The 22,338-nt window shown below is 40.8% G+C and overlaps 1 protein-coding gene and 1 long non-coding RNA gene across 9 annotated transcripts in view; one reads left to right on the forward strand and one right to left on the reverse strand.

Moving 5' to 3' along the window:
- Nucleotides 1-22,338, forward strand: part of LOC121027609 (uncharacterized) — a 42,464-nt gene that overhangs the window by 15,006 nt on the left and 5,120 nt on the right. For 2 of the 4 annotated variants that reach the window (XR_005788822.1, XR_005788819.1), the window contains 3 exons: nucleotides 606-777; nucleotides 2,305-2,488; nucleotides 2,957-3,196. This is a non-coding gene — a long non-coding RNA (uncharacterized LOC121027609). Of the gene's footprint in view, nucleotides 1-182; nucleotides 231-605; nucleotides 778-2,304; nucleotides 2,489-2,956; nucleotides 3,197-22,338 lie in introns of those variants that run through there. The other 2 variants (XR_005788821.1, XR_005788820.1) reach the window with 2 other exon arrangements.
- The window catches only part of AKNAD1 (AKNA domain containing 1), a 42,301-nt gene that overhangs the window by 9,097 nt on the left and 10,866 nt on the right, over nucleotides 1-22,338 (reverse strand). For all 5 annotated transcript variants that reach the window (XM_040471171.1, XM_040471172.1, XM_040471170.1 and 2 more), the window contains exons 6-9: nucleotides 20,067-20,197; nucleotides 12,223-12,379; nucleotides 6,180-6,265; nucleotides 2,697-2,794 (exon numbers count right to left, since the gene is read on the reverse strand). In XM_040471171.1, the coding sequence (XP_040327105.1) occupies nucleotides 2,697-2,794; nucleotides 6,180-6,265; nucleotides 12,223-12,379; nucleotides 20,067-20,197 (472 nt within the window). The remainder of the gene's footprint in view (nucleotides 1-2,696; nucleotides 2,795-6,179; nucleotides 6,266-12,222; nucleotides 12,380-20,066; nucleotides 20,198-22,338) is intronic.

Raw genomic sequence — 22,338 nt, forward strand, 5'->3', positions numbered from 1 at the left:
AAATTCTTTTATATCTTCTTCAAAAGGTATAGCGTAATTCCACTCTCCTTGAGTGTGGACTGGACTTAGTGACTTGCTTCTCACAGATAAAGTGGTAGTGATGGTGTATAACTTCCAAAACTAGGTCATAAAAGACCTAGATCACTTGGCTGCCATGTCATAATGATACTCAAGCAACCTATTGGAAATGCCCACATGATGAGGAACTAAGACCTCCTGCCAATGGCCACGTGAGTGAACCATCTTAGAAGCAGATTCTCCAGTCCAGTCAAGCCTTCATATGATGACAGTATTGGCCAACATCTTGACCATAGCCTCATGAGAGAACCTGAGCCTGATTCACCCAGCTAAGCTGCCCCCAAATTCCTGACCCATAGGAATTATGAGATAGAAAATGTTTTTTGTTTTGAACCATTAAGTTTTGGGATACTGCATTACACAGCAGTAGATAATACAACTGCTCTTTGACTGGCAAGTCATTAAATTTCTTTGAGTCTCCATTTCCTTATCTGCAAAATAAAAATCATAATTCCTACTTACAGGGGTATAAGGATAGCTAAATGTTATACACTATGTCAGCAGTTCTCAATTGTTTTTTCTTTCAGAACCCTTTTACATTCTTAAAATTGAGGACCTTAAAGAGCTTCTGCTTATTACAGTTTTTATCTATCATATATCATAATATGCACCCTGTTTTATACCTGTGGTGAAAAATCTCCCCCTGTATTGGAGAAGAGCTATTATACAACAGTCAGTTGATGATGGACTGGTATAGAGGTACGTGTTTATAAATTTCAAGTCATTTTTGCTTGTGCAGAATCATTCAAATTTTCCCAAGACTGAATGGACAGTCCTAGGGCTTTAAGTTTTTTTTCTTTATCTATTTTTATTATTATTATTTTTTAAGTACGCTCCATGCTGGGTGTGGAGCTCAACGCAGGGCTTGAACTCATGACCCTTAGATGAAGACCTGAACTGAGATTAAGAGTCAGATGCTTAACTGACTGAGCCACCCAGCCACCCCAAGGCTTTTTTTTTTTAATAGAATTTTAAACTGAGGCATTTAAAAATATTTTATTTATTATGTCATTTAAAACCAACAGTAATTCATTTTATGCTCACCAAATAACAGGTTTTTGTTTTTTGTTTTTTTTTCTTTTTTTTTTTTTTTACCCGCCCCCCCACCAAATAACAGGTTTTTAATGCAAAGAGGTTTTTTTTTTTGTTTTTTTTTTTAATGAAGAGTATTAGAAGAGGCAGTATTTTATGTTTGGGCAAGTGTCTTGAATATCTGGCTTAATAGAAGGCAGCTGGATTACATAGCTGCACCTCCATTCAATCTCCTTCAGTATTGGCTTTGCACAGATATGTAGCTGGGAAAGAGAGGACCTCGTGGTCCCCTGAAAGGGTCTCAGGGACCCCCAAGGGTCTTCTGATCACATTCTGAAAGCTCTGTGACAGCATCTGATATAGTAGGTGTTCAGTCAATGAAACATTACTATTACCATCAGAAAATGAATCATCTGGGTGCCTGGGTGGTTCAGTCGGTTAAGTGGCCAACTTTGGCTCAGGTCATGATCTCTCGATTCATGATTTTGAGCCTGGGTGTCGAGCTCTGTGTTGACAGCTCAGAACATGGAGCCTGCTTCATATTCCATGTCTCCCTCTCTCTCTCTGCCCATCCCCCACTCATGCTCTCACTCTCACTCTCTCTCTCTCAAAAATAAGTAAACATTTAAAAAATTTTAAAAAGGGAGGTGGGCGCCTGGGTGGCTCAGTCAGTTAAGCATCTGACTTTGGCTCAGGTCATGATCTCATGGTTCATGGGTTCAGGCCCAGCATCGGCTCTGTGCTAACAGCTTAGAGCCTAAAGCCTGCTTTGGATTCTGTGTCTCCCTCTCTCTCCGCCCCTCTCCTGCTCACTCTCTGTCTCTCTGTCTCTCAAAAATAAACATTTAAAAAGTAAAAAAAAAAAAAAAATGAGTCGTCTGCAGGGAAGAAGTAGAACTCCATGTGACATAGCAAAAAAATACTGACTTGAAGGAAAGGCTCTTGACTAACAGCTTGTATGAATGTAAACAAGCCTCGTTAGCTCTCCGGACCTGGTTTCTCACGTAGAAACAGGGTAGCCTAGGCTCAGGTGGTGATTTTCATGCTCAGGAACTGCCTGAACAGGCAGGCCTTGGCCTCACCTCTTCCTCACCCAGGGCGGTTCTGCCAGGGATGCTTTTCTGCTTAAACTACCTTTGGAGGAAGGCTCCTATGACTAAAAATCATTGAATTCTATGCCCTGGTGCTCTCCAGGTCCCCTCCCAGATCTCGTTTTCTTTGCTTCTGAGAAATGTTATGGACAAGTCGGCAGCAACTCTCCCACGTCCTGTGAGCTCACCAGGTGCAGATTATGGATCGTGCTGCAAGGATGACACATAGAACTGAGGCCACTGCACGACTGAGTGCATGGAGTCCTGTGGCTCCCGCACAAACAGAGGTGGGCACTTTCGCACTCTCTGACCACACTTGATCTGTTTGAATCTATTTAATTGTTAATTTTTTACGGTTTGCAAAAAAACACAACATGTAACACCCTAATCTGGGTAATGCTATTTGGTGTGGCAGATGGTCTGCCTGCAGTGGGCAGACCCCTGGAGAGGGACCTTGAAGACAGAGCACCCACAGCACCAGGCCCCTTAACTTACCGAGAATTGAGTCTGCGTGCAGTGCCTTTTCTTGAAGGTCAGTGGGACACCTTCCACAGCTGGGCCTTCTGTGCCCTTTTTTCTCCATATTTTCCTTCCTAAAAAAAGATGCATAAGATCCAATAAACATTTAACATACTTCTTCTTTTTTATTTTTTTATTTATTTTTTATTTATTTATTTATTTATTTTTATTAACATACTTCTAATAGAGATCATGAGAGTATCGGTAAAACTGAAATGTTAAATTTCTTGTGTCAGAGACTGGGATGATACGGGCGTGGCATGTTGTCCTCCACACAGAGATCCCTTCTGCCTGCCTTTCTGAGAGCTTCCCTATAAGAAACTGCACCCAGCGACAACTTGGCCTGGTAAGAACAGGTCTACCAGATGTTGAAAGTAAATCTGGTTTGTTCCCCAGAGGATAATATCTAATTATCATGCACACATATGCAATATAGAAATTTGAAGTATGGAATTATATTTGGAGTTTTCTTCATACTCATGTCTCAAATTCAATTCTTTTTAAATGATTTTTTTTTTTAATTTTAGTGAGAGAGTGCGCATATGAGTAGGGGAGAGGGAGAGAGAGAGAGAGAGAGAGAGAGAGAGAATCTTAAGCAGGCTCTACGCTCAGTGCAGTGCCCAACATGGGGCTCGATCTCACAAACTGTGAGATCATGACCAGAGCCAAATCAAGAGTTAGACACTGAACTGACTGAGCTACCCAGGCACCCCTCAAATTCACTTCTTATCAGGGGAAGAAGATGTGCCACATGGCAGTACTAGGTCCCGTGGCTTTGGCTCCATAAGTATACGCTGAATGTGTCTAAAAAGCCCAGCAAGGTGGATTTTGTCCGGTGTGTATGGGGCTAAAAGCTAAGGGAGCAGGTAGGGTTAACTTTAGCTGTACAAGGCCACCAGGGGGCATCAGAAAGATGCCTTACAATTGTCAGTTACCAGGACACCCTCTGACTTGGCTGTAGCTTCTGCCTGCCTTCTTCACAGAAATCCTAACCCCTTCAAAGGAATTCTAGTTAATCACAATTCTTAACAAAGCCCTTGCTCAGCCCCAGCGATATGGTAATAGCCCCTCCGGGAAAGTGGTTCATTCTTAGTGTGGAAGGCACTGTGCCCAAGATCTGCTGCACGTGGCTGGTGAGAAATGAGGCTGATCCCCTCGAGGATGGGGTGAGAGCCCTAGGAGTTGCTTGGCAAATACAGCACACCCAGCTATGCCTAGGCCTATGCCTAGGCCTGCCTTCCGTGGAGAGAGCCACTGTGCTCTGGAGTTGGTGGGGTTGGGGGCTGATGAGCTGGGCCCTTCCCCTCTCCTTGGAAAAACATGCTCTCCTCCTGAGTCACATATTTTCTCACACCTCATTTTCTGTCTCCACCCTCCCCCTTTGGGGCATTTGAACATCTGCTCTCCAAAGTGGAAAACTTGGATCTCTTTCAAGTGAGTTCAGTCTAACACATGACTTTCTTTTTCTGCCTCTTTTAAACTTCTTTGTGCGCTTAAAATCTTCTTGCCAACCATAAGAGCTAAGGGCAATTCTACTTGAGAAGACAGTTTTCCAAGAAGACTGAGTAGCTAAAGTGGACTCTTAAATCCCAAATCCTGCATCAGACATAACACAAAGGGATTTGCATTTTATATGTAGCATATAGACCATTGATCTGCATATATATAAAAATATCCCTCAAAGGTCAGCTAGCTTCATAAAGCACATGTCTTGTCTGAGAGATATCAAATCTTTTAGAAGAGCAAAGAGTATATATAGCCCTTTGTTCAATTAATTCCTCGGAGTATTAGGTAGTTTAACAAGATTTCAATTTATAAATCATGTGTATCTCCACTTCACACCCCAGCGTTAGATGCATTGTTAGATCTGATTTCGCACTTGGTTGTGTTTTTCCTTCCCTCTTGTCCATGATAAAACAGAAAATTTAGTCTGGGACATTGGTCCTTGACTTGGTATGTAAAGAGTGTCAAGTTCTAGACTAGGAATTTGAAAGACAAACATTTAGTACCTTGAATCCTTCATCAGAATGTTTTTTAAATGTCAAACTATCTTTATTATACTTAATAAAATCTAAAAAAAAATCCCAAAACCTAGGTTTAACTCAATAAATAAAAATAGTGGGCCTGCGGTGACTCAGGGAGTAGGCATCACTATTGCCTCCTATATTTAAAAGGAGGGTCAAAGCTGATGACTGGCATGCCAGTTAAAATAATGGTCCACACCAGATGACGCATGGTCATATTTAGCACAAACAGCATGCTGTTTCCTTTTTCAGGGGGCGGAAACTCAGTAGAACACTTAGACAAGTGCCCATTCCCGTGGCGGAATGCTTTCTAACTTCAGACCTTGTCATCTGCTTCCATTAGAGCTTATTATGTACATGTAATAGTGGTTGCTAAACCACAAGGAATGGTTGCTCCTCCCTCCTTGACTCTTGACCTTTGGAAGGTAAATTAGCCAGGCTTTGGCAGAAGTCCACAGTGCCTCCTGAGCTTGGAGTTGGTGCCTCTCACTAACTGATAGAAGCTTCAAATAAAGGATTTTGAATCCATATGGCCTAACAGTTGAGCCAAAGAAAGTTTTAAGAACACGAAGGATTTCTCCTTAGGATTTTACATCTATAGCTTTTTTTTTTTTTTTTTTTTTTGCACAATTACAGCTTGTAACCTCCAGATTTCTTGCTGAAGAATGGGGAGAAGTAAACCCCTATACATGGGATTAGGCTTATTTCCAGTGGGACTGGGGACAGAGGGAAGGACAGGGAAGATTTTCACTCATCATGAGAAGTTGCTATATAATGGTGCCCAATAATCTCCCGTGTGGATAATGTTCAAATGCAGCCTACAGGACAAACCACCCTTCGTGTTCCGCAGCCCTGATTCTTAACCAAGGGAACTTAGGAGAATCTTGAGCAGATTTAAAAGTAATCCTACTAGGGGCGCCTGGGTGGCGCAGTCGGTTAAGCGTCCCACTTCAGCCGGGTCACGATCTCGCGGTCCGGGAGTGCCCCGCGTCGGGCTCTGGGCTGATGGCTCAGAGCCTGGAGCCTGTTTCCGATTCTGTGTCTCCCTCTCTCTCTGCCCCTTCCCCGTTCATGCTCTGTCTCTCTCTGTCCCAAAAATAAATAAACGTTGAAAAAAAAATTAAAAAAAAAAAAAAAAAGTATTCCTACTAGGGCTCCAGCCCTGGTGAGTCTGATAACTAGGTGAGGTTGAGGCATGTGCATGATCAAAAAATCTCCCCAATGACTCTGATGCTCTCCTCACTCGAGCCACTGCTAGAAGGGTTTGTGAATCAGGAGGGAGGCTGGGCATGCCCAGCCCTGAGATCTGTGATTCTGTAACTTGGCCAGTGGCTTCTGGCACCTGTTCCAGTAGTTGACGCCCACTCTCACTGGAGCTATTATACCAGCACCGGCTCCCACCCACCCTGGGAATTTAGCAGCGAGAAGCCCTCACCATTCAAAGACCAGGTGGCTACAGGCACAGCTTGGACTGGCTGTCTCTGCACGACTGGGCCTTCCTGAGGTGTTGTTGGGGTTCTTCTGCACCACAAAGCACAGACAGATGTGGATGTGACTGAGGAAGTGACTCATCCCTCCGCTGCTCACACACAGAGGCAGCCAAACTCACCACTCCAGGACTCCTTCAGTTCTGATTTCTCACTCCCTCGATGGGGTCTGTGTTGTAATGGCCTGGGGCTCAGAGAAAGAAGGCTGCAACACTGGCTTGGTTTCTTTCCTTCTCCAAACATTTGAAAATCTAGTTTACAGATGAGAGAATACTTCCCCTGCACCCCCTTTTTTTCTTTCCTTAGTTTCAAATGACCCCAAGCTCCACCAGGGGATGAACAGATTTAAGAAGATACTTAAATCCATCAATCTGACCACTGTTAGTAGAGGTTTAAAAGCTATTCCAAAGAAATGCATTAAACTGAATTAAAATGAGATTTAGAAATCACTTAGAGGCTTAAAGTGTCTATATGTCCCTTTTTAACACAGAGAAATTACACTACTTCACCAAAAAGGCCTGACACCGCCCCCACCCCCCGCGCCCCGTGTGTATTTTTTTACTATGGTTTTACCCTTTATGTAAACAGAAACCGTGCTCTTCTCGCCATTGTAAACAATGCTGGCATAAGCATCATTGTACAGATAGCTTTTTCCATATTTTGAATTACTTCCTTAGGAAATGTCTAGGTCAAAGGTTGTGAACATGTTTGCATGATGATACATATTGCCAAATTGCTTTCCACAAACGTGGTAAGAATTACACAACCGCCAAAATGTGGGCAGCTCAGTTTGACCACACCTTCCTCTGCATCAGGAATTATCCCTGAAAATGTTTTTGGTAATTTCAAGAGGGGGAAGGTGGCACCTTGTGTTAATTAGCATTTCCTGTATTATTAAAGGAGATAAACATTTTCCCATGTGCTTATTTATTGGCTGTGTTTCCTACTTGTGACTTCTAGTTCATATCCTTTGTCCATTAATTTTTTGGAGGGTTTCAGTGTCTCCCTATTAATAAAAACAACCATTTGTTGATCACTCATTGGGTCACGTGCTTCTCATACAGCCTCCTTTGTTCCTTCCCACCATCCTGAAACGTTGTGCCCATTTTAATGCCCATTTTTAATCATCTGAGGCTCAGAGGATTTAAGCAACCTGGCAAGGTCACACAGGGTGTAAGTGGCAGAGCTGGGATTTGAACCTTTACCCATATGTTTGTGTTATTAACCATAATTTTTCTACTCCTTTGTGCATTTGTCAGAGCACTTTGTGTAATAAAAACCTCAATATTGAACATTATTGGTTCTTAATATTTTTCAATATGTCTGCCTTAAAAAAAGTGGCTGTGGTTTCAGTTTTGCAAATATTAGTTAAAATGTTGATGTCAAATGGCCAAGAAACATGAAAATGAGTTAAATTTCATAAATAGTCAAAGAAATAGAGATGAAAACAATGAGAAACTGGTTTCACTTATCACTTTAGCAGAGGTTGGAAAAAAATACCCAGGGTGCACTCAGGTGAACACATCTCCTTTCCCGTGCACAGCTGGACAGATACCATCTTGCTAAGGGCCAGCTTATCAGAATTTGCACTCTGTGACTCTTGAACCATTAACTGCACTCCTAGGTTTTTATTTTAAGGAAATATCAAGTATGGCCAAAAGCTTGCATATAAAATGATGTTACTGAAGCAGTGTTTATCATATCAAAGAACTGGAAAAAAACCTGAATGTCCATCAACAAGGGACTGGTTAAATGAATTGGTATAATGAAATACAATGGAATCCTTAAAAATGAAGCTATAGATTTATTCTAAGTGATTGTTGAGATGCCCACAATAGAATGTTAAATGAAAAAAAAGCATCATAAAACAATACGTATGGGGCAACTATATGTATAGCCTGACTGGGTGGCTCAGTCAGTTAAGCATTTGACTCTCAATGACCTGAGATCAGTTCAGGATCTCACGGTTCATGGGATCAAACCCTGCATCGGACTCTGTGCTGCCAGTGTGGAGCCTGCTTGGGATTCTCTCTCTCCCTCTCTCTCTGCCCCTCCCCTACCCCACCCCCCTCAAAATAAATAAATAAACATTAAAAAACATCTATAAAACACCAATACATACAGTATGATCTCATTTTTGCAAAAATGTATATGTGTATGCAGAGAAGAAAAGAGACTGGGCAGATACACGCTAATATATTAGCTATGCTTTTTCTTTCTTGAAATGTTCTTCTTTATACTTTTTTTCTACCTTCTAATTTTTTTTTTTTTTTGCAGTAAGCATGAATCATTTTTATAATTAAAAAATAAAGGGTTTTCCCTGTGTTTTCTTTGATCAGTTCTTACTTTTAGGCCTACAGGGGTTGCCCTGCACTTCACATTTAAGGCAGATTTACATGAGCATAATGTAGGCAGGTGCCCCCCACCTGAACTGGGGGATCCAGTGTCCTGTGATATTTGTCCTGGGCAAATCTTACCTTCTTAAGTTTCCAACTCTTCTTCTGCCTAGTCTTCACAAACTGTGGAGCTTTGAACCACCAGAACTATTACTGTTTACTGCTTATTATAGTTTTGTCATTATCATTTTAGACCCAGGGGGGTTTATTTAATCCCAGTACTCCCAATTCATTCATAATGAAATACTCTCAGGGTGCCTGGGTGGCTCAGTTGGTTAAGCATCAGACTTTGGCTCAGGTCATGATCTCATGGTTCATGGGCTCCGTGCTGACAGCTCAGAGCCTGGAGCCTGCTTCGGATTCTGTCTCTCTCTCTCTCTCTCTCTCTCTGCCCCTCCCCCACTCACACTCTATTCTCTCTCTCTCAAAAATAAATAACATTAAAATTTTTTTTTTAAAAAAGAAAAGAAATACTCTCAAGGTGTGGTCCCCAGACCAGAAGTATTGGCATCACCTGAGAGCTTGTTAGAACTATAGAATTGCAGGCTCACCCCAAACCCACTGAATCAAGCCTGCATCCAGTAAGATTTGCAGACGATTCCTAGATGCACTGCAGTTGGAGAAGCCTTGATCTAGAACACGTGCCTCAGACTGGTGTTTCCTGAGTGCTGAGAGAGTGGGAAACATTAGCAATACCAGCAGCTGTCTCCAGCACTAACACCCAAGGTGTTAGTATAAGAGCCAGGTGATCTCAACAATGCCAGTTTCAGAGCCACATTCAGTAAGTAACACTGGTTATGGTCAGAGATTCAACCGAATGAACTGAACTAAGCAGGACTGGGCTGCTGGACATGACCCTGGAATCAGAGGACAACCTTATGGCCATTTGATCTAGTTACTCCATTGTTGTTGTTGTCGTTTGGGATTTGGTATTTTTGTTTTGTTTTTTAAGGAAGTTTTTAGAATCAGTTCTTAGGCTACGTGAGAGTCTCACTTTATTTGCCTAAGAGTCAGTGGGAATTTAATTTCAGCATTCCTGGGATAATGGGAAGGAGCAACCTAAGGTAGGGTATGATGGGGACATCATGTGGCCACTCTCCCTCTTTCCTCTGGGAACTTGTCTGAGAAGGAAGGGGCCTGTTGCTGTGTTGAGGGAGCTGGTAGGGGGGCCTGCAGGGCTGAGGACTCAGGGCTGTGGGGCCAGGCCGCCAAGCCCCTTGGAGGAGGTGGTCCTCCTGCCGGGGTGCCCTTTGTCCCCTCACGCCCACATAGGCTCCAAAGGATGGCCCCAGTGTTCCTTGGGAATCCACGGAGCCACACAGAGGGACTGCCTTTAGGTTTGCAGTCCCAGGGGAAAGGGCTCCAACCAGTTCCCATGGGAAAGGGCACCAAGGGCTCCAGCATCACCACCCCACCCCTAAGGCACCATCACATCCTACCTGGGGTCCTTGTCCCCAGACTCCTCACCTACCTACTGCCTTCTCATCCCTCCCTCCCAACCAACTCAATTCAAATCTTACCTTCCCTGACCATGTCTCCCGAGTGACTTTGCCCTCCCACAGTGAGGGAGTGACTTTTGGTCACATGCCATTACTTAATAGTCACGAGAGCTAACACCCAGGTAGTATGCTTTCTATGAGCCAGGCTCTGTTTCACATATTTTACTTATATTAACTTGACACTGTAGCATCATGCCAAATTCTAACAAGCTGCCAGGTGATGTTAATGCTCTTGGTCTGGGGACCACACTTGAGATTATTTCATTATAAATTAATTGGAAGTGCTGGGATTAAAACTCTGTGGCTCTAAAGTGATAATAAAATTATAATGAGAAGTAAACAATAATTCTCTTGGTTCAGAGCTTTAGAGTTTGCAGAGACTTTTTGCAGAAGAGGACTTGGAAGCTTGGGCAGATCTTATTATCTTTATTTTACAGAGGAGGAAACTGAGGCACAGAGAGGGTTATGTAACTTTCCCAAGGTCACAAAGCTGATGAGTGACAGAGCCAGTACTCAGACCCAGGCAGTTCGGCTTCAGAGTCACAGGAATGTATAATGTTAAATGCATCGCACTTTTAACATTCTGTAACCACACATTAATTTTGTTTATTGTATGTGTCCCTCACAGAAATGTAAGCATCTTGAGGGCAAGTAATTTGTCTGCTTTTTTTTTTTTTTTTTTAGGGTTTATTTATTTTTGAGAGAGACAGTGTGAGCAGGGGTGGGGCCGCGGCAGAGAGAGAGGGAGACACCAAATCTGAAGCAGGCTCCAGGCTCGATGCTGTCAGCACAGGGCTTGATCCCGGTCTCAAACTCACGAACTGTGAGATCATGACCTGAGCCAAAGTCAGACGCTTAACAAACTAAGCCATCCAGGTGCCCCTGCTTTGTCTATGTTATACCCCAATACCTGAAAAGTACCTGAATGAATGAAGGAATGAATGATCCTAGCAGTAGACTCACTTTTCAGGGCTATTTATCACAAAGTTACAGAGTTCTCATTATTTCACAGCAAGTGCTGTAAACTTGGGACCAAAAAAAGAAGAGCAAACCCAGACCTGAGGGAGCTGCTGGGCGGAAGGCTAAGCTGACTCCTGGGCTCCCTGGCACCACCTGGAAGCTAGTTCAGGTTCAGAACTGGAGGCATAAAGTGCTGTGAACCTTGGAGACAGTTGTGAGGTGTTGAAACTCTTAAATCCACAAGGGCCCAGAGGTTACTATACTGAGCATTCATGCTACACCAGGCGTTTAGTCAGATGTTTGGGATAAAAAGATAGGTACAAAGGCACAGGGACAAATGAGACACAGTGCTGTGGGGGCACAGAGGTCTGAACAAAGAATTCTGCCTGGGATGGGGAGGCATTGTGTCAAGGTTATATAAATGGATGAAATTTTGCTGGGCAGGTTGTTTTGAAGGGGCAACTGCACTTCTCTGGCAAGGCTAATATTTATATAATCTTCCCCATTTTGTTCTTAACTCTAACAAAAACCTATTCAGATTTTGAATGTCAGCCACAGGCAAATTCTGTCTGAAACAAAAGAGTCAATTTAAGGCAATTATCCAGATGATTCAGTTTCTCAGAATTTTAATTTAGTCTGAATGTTCTGATAGTTGAGGCCACAAAGACAAAAAGTGTAGAAATACTGGGTGGTTATTGATTTGAATTCCTAATCTTGCATATGTAAACAATCCAAAAGAATTGAACTTGAGAGAAGGAAAATGCAGAAGTGGAAAATAGTTCTTCCTGCTGAGTATGTTATTCTTTATGTAGAAGAGGGAATATAAAACTATTAAGAAGAAAAATTATTTCTTCCAGGCACGATCCACAAAAATGTTGCTATTCATCCAGAAGAAATAGCTTTTCAGTGGTTCATCAGTTTAAACTGCGTTGTTACATCTTAAACTATTAAGATATTTCAAAAACCAACACTTAAAATAGCTTCTAATTTTTAAAAGCTGGTTCCATGGGACTTTGGAAAGTTAAATTTTCATGAGATATTAAAATAGAATTCATGAGTTCATGAATTAGGATTCTATAAATGCATAAAAAACATCTTTTCCTGGCATAAAATTAGGCTGTAGGTTGCTGTATTACCTCATTTGAGGGTGGAGAGGATGTGGATGCCAACTCATCAGGGATGATTGGAGAACTCCCGGGAAGACAGACGGCTGACGTATATTTGCCCTTATTAATTTTCTCCTTAACATCTTCAAGTAGCATCTCCAACTTGAAGATTTCACCTTCCACTTCTCTAATAAACATAAACAAGCATCTTATTGGATATGCAGTCAACATTCTAATTAGTAACAACAGTTCTTGAATATAGCATTGGTCTATATTATTAAGGTGGTTTGGCTTCAGACAGGAAGGATAATGGACACCCGCCCTGACATGCATCCTGTTTAGAGTTTCATTCCAAAGGCCTGGGCTCTAATCCTCATTTTGTTATTCATTAGCTGTGTATCCTTGGGAAAATCACTTAATCTTCCTGTGCCTCCAATGTCTCAACTATAACATGGGAAAACAATACTCTGCTTATCTGGATCTAATTATTTTGAGATCCCTTACTGTTCTTTTTTTTTTTTTTAATATTTTTTTTACATTTATTTATTTTTGAGAGACAGAGAGAGAGAGAGAACAAGTGGGAGAGGGGCAGAGAGAGAGGGAGACGCAGAATTGGAAGCAGGCTCCAGGCTCTGAGCCGTCGGCACAGAGCCCGACATGGAGCTCAAATCCACAAACCACAGAGATCATGACCTGAGCTGAAGTCAGATGCTTAACCAACGAAGCCATCCAGGCACCCTGAGATCCTTTACAGTTCTAAGAGCTATGATTCTATGGAAATAATGATTTATATCAATTGAAAAGAGGAAGGAAATGAACTATCTGAAGAATTTGGTTAACAAGCTGGATCTATATGCATCTGTACATATATATATATATATATATATATACATGTATACATATATGTATATGTGTAAATGTATCTATAAATATAAGTACCTATTTTACCCAGGAAGAACCCATTTTCCTCAAATCCATTACATTTATAAAAATTTACCTTATATTAATCCACAAAGAAGAATCTCAACAAACTCCAAATCACTAATAATTGTATCACCATTTTCTCACTAAGATCAGGAAAAAAGCAAGGAAGTCCCTTCTCACCACTCCTTTTCAACATTGCATTGGAAGTCCTACTTAATGCAATAAGAAAAGAAAATATAAGGTATACAGATTGGAAAGGAAGAAATAAAAGTGTCTTTGTTCACAGATGACATGATTGTGTAGAAAATCCAAAAGAATCAACAGAAAAACTGGAACTAATAAGCAATTATAGAGAAGTTACAGGGTACAAGTTTAATGTACAAAAGTGAATCACTTTGCTATATACTATCAATGAATGAGTAGAATTTGAAATTAAAGACAGTACTATTTACATTAAGATCCAAAAAATGAAATACTTAGGTATAAATCTAACAAAATATATACAAGATCTGTATAAGGGAAACATAAAATTCTGATGAATGAAATCAAAGAGCTCAATAAATGGAGAGATATTCCATGTTTATGAATAAGAAGACTCAATATTGTCATGATGGCCATTCTTCCCAACTCAATCTATAGATTCAATGCAACCCCTGTCAAAATCCCCGCAAGTTCTTTTGTGGCTATTGACAAAATGATTCTAAGTTTATATGAAGAGACAAAAGACTCAAAATAGCCAACATAATATTGAAGGACAAGAACAAAGTTGGAGGACTGACACTACCCAACTTCAAGACTTACTATAAAGCTACAGCAATCAAAGCAGTGTGGTATTGGTGAAAGACTATACAAATAGATCAGTGGAACAGAATAGACAACCCAGAAATAGGCCCACATAACTATAGTCACCTGATCTTTGAGAAAAGAGAAAAGGCAATACAATGGAGCAAAGAAAGATAGTTTTTTCAACAGTTGCTGCTGGAACATATGGACATCCATGTGGAAAAAAGAATTTGAATCTGGACACAGATGTTATATCCTTCATAAAAATTAACTCAAAATGGATCACAGGCCTAATGTAAAATGCAAAAGTATAAAACTCCAAGATAACATGGTAGAGTACCTAGATAATCTTGGGTATGGTGATGACTCTGAGATACAACACCAAAGGCATTATCCCTGAAAGAAATAATTGATCAGTTTGACTTCATTAAAATTAAAACTTATGTTCTGAGAAAGACAATGTCAAGAAAATGAGAAGATAAGCCACAGACCAGGAAAAAATATTGGCAAAAGACATTTCTGATAAACGACTAGTACCCAAAATATACAAAGAACTCTTAAAACTCAACAATAAAAAAACACATACAACCCAATTTTAAAATGTGCTACAGACCTTAATAGATATCTCACCAACGAAGATATAAAGATGGGAAATAAACATATGAAAAGATGCTCCATATAATAGTTCATCAGAGAAATGCACATTTAAACAATGAGATACCACTATAAGTTATTAGAATGGTCAGAATATGGAATGCTAACAATACCAATTGCTGGCAAGGATGTGGAGCAATAGGAACTCTTATTCACTGCTGGTGGGAATGCAATATGGTACAGCCACTTTGGAAGACAGTTTGACAGTTTTTTTTTAAATTAAACGGGGCGCCTGGGTGGCGCAGTCGGTTAAGCGTCCGACTTCAGCCAGGTCACGATCTCGCCGTCCGTGAGTTCGAGCCCCGCGTCAGGCTCTGGGCTGATGGCTCAGAGCCTGGAGCCTGTTTCCGATTCTGTGTCTCCCTCTCTCTCTGACCCTTGCCCGTTCATGCTCTGTCTCTCTCTGTCCCAAAAATAAATAAACGTTGAAAAAAAAATTTAAAAAAAAATTTAAACATATTGTCACCATACAATCCAATGCACTCAGTATTTACCCAAAGTGGTTGAAAACTTATGTCAACACAAAAACGTGAACACAGATGTTTATGGCAACTATATTCATACTTGTCAAACTTGATAGCAACCAAGATGTCCTTCAGGAGGTGAATGGATAAATAAACTATGGTACATCTAGACAATGGAATATTACTCATCACTAAAAAAAAATGAGTTATCAAGTTGTGAAAAGACATGTAAGAACCTTAAATGCATATTACTAAGTGGAAGAAGCCCAATCTGAAAAGTCGACACGTTGCATGATTCCAACTATGTGACATTCTGGAAATAGTAAAAAGCAATAAATAGCAATAGTAAAATGATCAGTGGTTGCCAAGGGTTGGGGTGGGGGCAGAGAGATGAATAGATGGAGTACAGATGATTTTTGGGGCAGTGAAAATTCTCTGATGCTATAAAGATGGATACAAGTCATTATACATTTGTCCAAAACCATAGAATGTACAGTACCAACAGTAAACCATTAATGCAGAAAATGGGCTTTGAACACTTAGGATCTGTGTAGGTTCATCAGTTGTAACAAATGTACCACTCTGGTGAGGGGTGATAATGGTGATAATGCATGTGTGCAGGCAGAGGTATGTGGGAAATCTCTGTATCTTCCTCTCAATTTTCCTATGAAAAATGCTCTTAAAAATTAAAGTCTTGGGGCGCCTGGGTGGCGCAGTCGGTTAAGCATCCGACTTCAGCCAGGTCACGATCTCGCTGTCCGTGAGTTCGAGCCCCGCGTCAGGCTCTGAGCTGATGGCTCAGAGCCTGGAGCCTGTTTCTGATTCTGTGTCTCCCTCTCTCTCTGCCCCTCCCCCGTTCATGCTCTGTCTGTCTCTGTCCCAAAAATAAATAAATGTTGAAAAAAAAATTAAAGTGTTAAAGTCTTAAAAATTTGATCACTGGAAATCAATAACAAAAAGCAACAACAAGAACAAACAACTAATTGGAAATTTTAACACTCATCTTACTAACTCTTGGGTTAATAGACATTAAGGACACTCTATAAGTAAATAATAAATGCAAAAAAAACATATAAAACCAATGTAATGTAGCTAGCGCAGTACTCTGAGAAAAATTTATAGCTGTAGCATGCATTTACAAGGGAGCAAATTTCAAAATCAATAAACTAAGTATCCAAAACAGGAAAATAGAAAAAAGAACTACCAAATGAACCCCCCAAAAGGAGAAATAAATATAATTTAAAAGAATTTGATTAATAACATAAAACATTGTCTTTGAAAATATCTATAAAAGAAACCACTGGAAAGTCTGACTGAAAAGCATAAATAACATTAAGAATGAGAAAGGAAATATGCCAGAAGAAAAATTTTAAATCAAATGGGATTGAACAACTTGATGCCAATACAGTTTAGAATCTAGATGAAATGGACAAGTCTCTATAAAAACAAAAATTATTAAAATCTACTCAAAAAGAGGTAGGAAATCTGGAAAAAAACTAATAACCAGAGAAAAATAGAAAAAATAATCAAAAATCCACCAGCCCAAAAGGCACCAAATCCAAGTGGGATTATGGGTGAGTTCTAGTAAGACTTTAACCCTTTTGAAACATAAAAAGAAAAGGGAAAAATTTCCCAATCATTCTATAACTAAACATTAGGATATTTATTAATACATTTTATTATTATATGAATAGAGTTAGGAAATAAACTAAATAGATTTCTAAATCCCATTTGAGTAAACATTAAAACATTAAAAAAACAAATCTAATCCTAGTAAATCAAGAATAGAAGAAAACTTTCTTGATGAACTTATCTACTTGAAACTACAGCAAGAGTCATACTTGAAAAAAATCCCATTACTGTTTGGAATATGAAAAGAATGGTTGCTTTTGCTAGTATTATTTAACATTGTTTTGGAAAACCTAGCAAATAAAATAAATTGATTAAAAAATATGATATATAAGAACCAGGGAAGAAAAGATAAAGTATAAATATTTAGGGGGAAATGGGAGTTGGGGGAACCTGTCATTATTTTCAAATGCTATGATTGTCATACCTAAAAACTAAGACAATCAACAGCTAATCAAAAAACACTATGAACAGAAATACATAAGATAGCCCAGCAGAAGTTAAATATATTGTTTTTCTTTATTTCCTGTATATCAATTACAGAAAACATCTGTTAATAATGCTGAGAAAACCTACAAAATAGGTAGGAATAAATCTAACAAAACATGCATGAAATCTGCATGAAGAAAACATGCTCCTGGATGGGACTACTCATTGCAAAGATTTCAACTCTTCTCTAATCTGTAAATTCAACACAATTCTGAACAAAATTCGAGTGGCATGTCCCTAAGGAAGTTTGGTGAGCTATTTATAAAGTTTATTAGTAAGAAGGGTGTTCAAGAACAGCTAAAGAAAATTTAAAGAAGAAATATGTCAAAATATACACTAGACTATAGTAATTTATTTATTTATTTATTTATTTATTTAATGTTTACTTTTGAGAGAGAAAGAGACAGAGCATGAGTGGAGGAGGGGCAGAGAGAGAGGAGAGAGGGAGACAGAATCTGAAGCAAGCTCCAGGCTCTGAGCTGTCAGCCCAGAGCCCAACGCAGGGCTCGAACTCACAAACCATGAGATCATGACCTGAGCCAAAGTGGGGCATTCAACCGACAGAGCCACCCAGGCACCCCTAGACTATACTAATTTAAAACTGTATGGTTAATGTAGAAATAGAAACGCAGATCAATGGGATGGAAGAGAACCAGTCCTATCTATACGTGGAGGGTTTTTTATATGATAAAAGTGGCCTTTTCATCCCGTGGGAAAGGCTGCTGTACTCAGCAAGCGGTGGGACAAAGATCTATGCATGGAAAACTGTTGATAATCAAGTAAAATATAGGAAAATATGCTCTAATCTAGCAGGCAAATGAGAATTAAGCAGAGGACAAGGAGAGGCTGAAAATTTGAAGGAAGTTCTGAAATGGTGGAGATAGACCTGAAGGTAGTGGGAAGAAATGGGCCCAAGGACCAGGGCCAGATGGGTTGGAGGTGAGTGAAGGAAGAAAGAGGAGGTGAAAACATGCAGATCTGGAGATGGAGAAAAGACATTTTTGAGGGATTTTGTGATCTTTTCCGTAAAGCAGAAGACAAGATTGTATGTTGATAATATCAGAGAGAGGGATTGGTGGAGGCAGAACCCCATTTCTTGACTCCTTGACTTCTGGGGTCAGCGTGTGAAATGACTATCAGACTACATTCTGACAAACAAGATGCATGAAATAAAAGAACTATTTTTGCACATTACCTTTTAAAGGCAATAATACGTTTGTTGTGTTTTTTTAACGTTTATTTATTTTGAGAGAAGAGTGCATGGGAGAGTCAGAGAGAGAGAATCCCAAGCAGGCTCCACCCTGTCAGCACGGGTCTCAAACTCATGAACCACGAGGTCATGACCTGAGCAGAAATCAAGAGTCGGATGCTTAATGCTTAATTACTTGAGCCACCCAGGTGCCCCAATAAGGTTTTAGTAAGAGCACATAGCAGACTTAAACAAGTAATTAGCCAATGAACTTGCAGAATTCTTTCCCTTGCAGAAAGCCATCTACAATGGCCTTTAGATTCAACACTTAGAAGGTTCTGGACAATTAATTGTATGGGGTTCTGCTCACTGCCACATTATGCCCATGCGAGAACAAGAGGACCAGTGTCAAACGGAGCAGCCTTGCTTGCTCTGAGGTGGTTTTAACCGAGTTTCGGAGAGACTGGGTCCTTCCCTTGCCCCAGTGTTGAAAGCTTTTCCTGTATATGGGACATAATTACAGCTGAAACTTTTTTGATTTATACTGGGTCCAGCACACTGTGGGTGTAACTAGGATATAAATAAGGTGTTGCATAACTTTGGTCTGAATGTGCACAGAGGCCCAACTTTAAAATGACTGCCTAGACAAGTGGGATTCCTCGGAAAATAAATATCCTTACTCTATTAGTTTTTAAATAAATAGTGAAAGTATGTAGAGATCTTTCTTTTCCCAGAAAACAAAATAAGTCTTTTGGCAAAAAAAAAATCAATATTAAAACCTCATCCTCGCTGTCTAATTACTCAGTATTGAAATAACAGTAGACAGAGATTTCATTCATTTTAAAAAGGTGAAATTGTACTTTGGAAAAAATACCTCAGGACACTAGTGCCGAAATATAAACCATTAAAGTAATCTGGCATCAAGAAAGATTACGTGTAAAAATGCAATGAATAGAAAGAGTTGAATTTACAGAGATTAAGTCTCCTAAATGGATTCTTTTAATTCATACCAGGAAATTAAATGGAAACAATCCTAGCCTTGAGTCCTGGAATACATCTTAAAATTGTTTGGATTGGAGAGAGAGGAGCACAGGGCCATAAAAATGGCCAGTTGGAAACTTCAGTGAGTTTGCATCCAAGTTTCTAATGTGAATTAACTCAGAAGTCATTTTGACTTCAAGCTTTAACATTTTCCCTAAATTTATCAGGCTTTGTGGGTTCTTCACCCCCACATTAACCAACCTAGCAATGGTCCTCTCATACCCACTGCCCCTTTGGAATTGTCTGCGGATAGGAAAGAAAAGGGGGAAAAAGGGAAGGACAGAAGAACCAGGCAGGGGAGACAGAGGAAGGAGTGGGATGAAGGCCAGGACACAAGGAGCTTAGAGAGAAGGCCCTCTGGGGTTAGCGTGTGAGCCTTTCCAGGATTTTCTTACACTGTTCTGGGTCTCAGAACCAGTTATGACACACAACAAAGGGCAGGATTGTAGTACAAAATTGCTCCTCTGGGGGACAATTGTTCATGTGGAGGACTCCATCTGGGTCAGTGCCCAGGACAGGACTTTATACATAGCGGGAGTTCCACATTGTTTGTCTCATGCGCTAACACTTGTTCAGTGATGGCACAGTTTTTGCTGACCCTAGGCCAGGGGCTGTGCAAGCATTAAGCCAGCAGCCATATCAGAATCCCACCTGAAGGAGGTTGCCTCTGACCCCTCCACCTCACACAGTTTAAGCCTGACCTTTCTGGATCAAAGTCACCGACAGCTGGGGATTCATGCCTGTGAATTTGCTTCAAAGCCAGATGCTTCTCCTTGTTGTCCCTAAACTCCTGCTCCAGTAGTTCAAGATGTCCCTGCAGTTTCTCCAGGACCTGTAGCAGTAAAGTCACCAGAATCACGCATGAGTGGTTGTTTCCCCCCAAAATACAAGGAGGGTGTACACTATGGTAGTTTCAAAATGAAGCCACCATCCTTCTCCTGGCAATTGTTTTGTTTCAGAGACTGACATCTAAAACAGAGGCAACCCAGGCATCTCCACATTCACAATGCCCTTCTAGCACACAGCTTTTTCAATACGGCGACTTCCGATTTCTTCCCCAGGGCCCACTCAGAGGCCTCTGAACTCCTTAATAGGATATCAATAGTCCTGTGCTATTGCAGAATGGCTTTTAGCTTATAGAGCCCTTTCCTGAGCATTATCTTACTTAATCCACACATCAATGTTGTAAATGTTGCAAAGTAGATTTTATTATCTCGATTGTATATGGGAGGAAATTGGAGCTGTAGGAGGTATGTCTGAAGCCACAAGGACCTTAAAAGGGACTGAAGTTAGAGGATCTGAGTTTGAGTCTATGGCACTTGGAGGGATGGGGCATTAGGAAGTTTAGCCAGAGCTTCAAATGGGTCTTCTAGACGTCAACACATGCAGCCTCGTGCAGATTAACACTTACATGGTGCAGGTTAAGGTCTGGTCTTGATGTATAGAGGCTTCAGCACTGCAGCCCCAATAGCTAAATATTCCCTGAGCACTGCCTATACGTGGCCCTGGGCCAAATGTGTGAGAGATACAAAAGTTACATCAGTCTCAGGGATTTTATTCCAGTTGGGAAAAGAAACAGGATTCAAGGACTTTGCCATGGCACTTTGCCATGGCTCAGTGGAAGAAGTGAGACCTACATCAGGCTTGAAGGATGCTCAGGAAGGCCTGGACCAGGCAGTGTCCATGAACATGGAGAGGAAAGGATGGTTGGAGGGACACAACAATAGGGTTACAGGATCAGACACCCCAGGGTTCAAGTTCAGACTCTTTCACCTAATAATTATTATGATTTTAGTCAATTTGAACTCTAAACTTTAGTTTTCTCATCCGAGACAATAATAGCCCTCACCTCATACTGTGAAAATTAAATGAGTTAATGCTTAGTGCCAGGATCATCACCATCATCATTATTAAATCTGATTATTATTCCAAGTTTGGAAACATATTGACCATAGGGCATAAAAAATGGCAAGTGTGGTAGATGTCTTCCATGTTCCCCCCACCCAGATTTGTCCTCCATCTTTCTCTGTGCCCCAGCCAGGAAGCTGACCTTCAGTGGACTGCACCAATAGGCTCCCCTGCCCTGGCATTGGTTTCAGTCAATGGAAAGCAATGACAGAAGAGAGAAAATGAAGAAAGATGAGGTAGGGGTCTTTATTTCCCTGATGTCCTCCTGCCTGTATCCCAGTGGATTGGCTGTGTCTCTCTACCAAAAGCAGAGCTTGTCAGCTACTCCTACCATTATAGCTACTCTCCCTAGGCTCCAATATCTGCTCTTCCTCCTTTCTTTCTGCCCCACTGTTCCTTCTATGAGATGCTTTCTGTCCCTTATTGGTTTCCCTTAACCTTACCCACGCTGTTGTAAAATGATGCCTTATTAAACTCCCCTCAGTTGTTCCATCGGAATAAACCATCTAGTTCCTGCCAGGACCCTGCCTGGTACTACTGTAAATCTCACTGACAATGCTCAGGTTTCTAGCTTGGGAGGCGGAAAGAATGTGAACCCCTGACTAAACTGAGGAATTTGGAAAGGCTAACAGATTTGAATGGAGCTGTCAATGTTGGACATGTAGAATTTTCAGCAAGAGTGGGAAAGCCAAGTAAAGATACACACAAACATTTGGAGCTGTAGATGAGAAAGTAGGACCAGGAATTTAGGAATTGGTAGCATGCAGATAGTGAAAACGTAAGAAGGAATTAGGTGTTCAAAGGAAAGAGAAAAGAGAGAAAGTCAATTACAAATTATAATTTAAGATCTTGGGATTTATTTTTTTCAACGTTTATTTATTTTTGGGACAGAGAGAGACAGAGCATGAATGGGGGAGGGGCAGAGAGAGAGGGAGACACAGAATCGGAAACAGGCTCCAGGCTCTGAGCCATCAGCCCAGAGCCCGACGCGGGGCTCGAACTCCCGGACCGCGAGATCGTGACCTGGCTGAAGTCGGACGCTTAACCGACTGCGCCACCCAGGCG

This window comes from Herpailurus yagouaroundi, unplaced genomic scaffold (genome assembly GCF_014898765.1).
Source record: "Herpailurus yagouaroundi ecotype Mexico unplaced genomic scaffold, PumYag 77, whole genome shotgun sequence".
In the NCBI taxonomy this organism is placed as follows: Eukaryota; Metazoa; Chordata; class Mammalia; order Carnivora; family Felidae; genus Herpailurus; species Herpailurus yagouaroundi.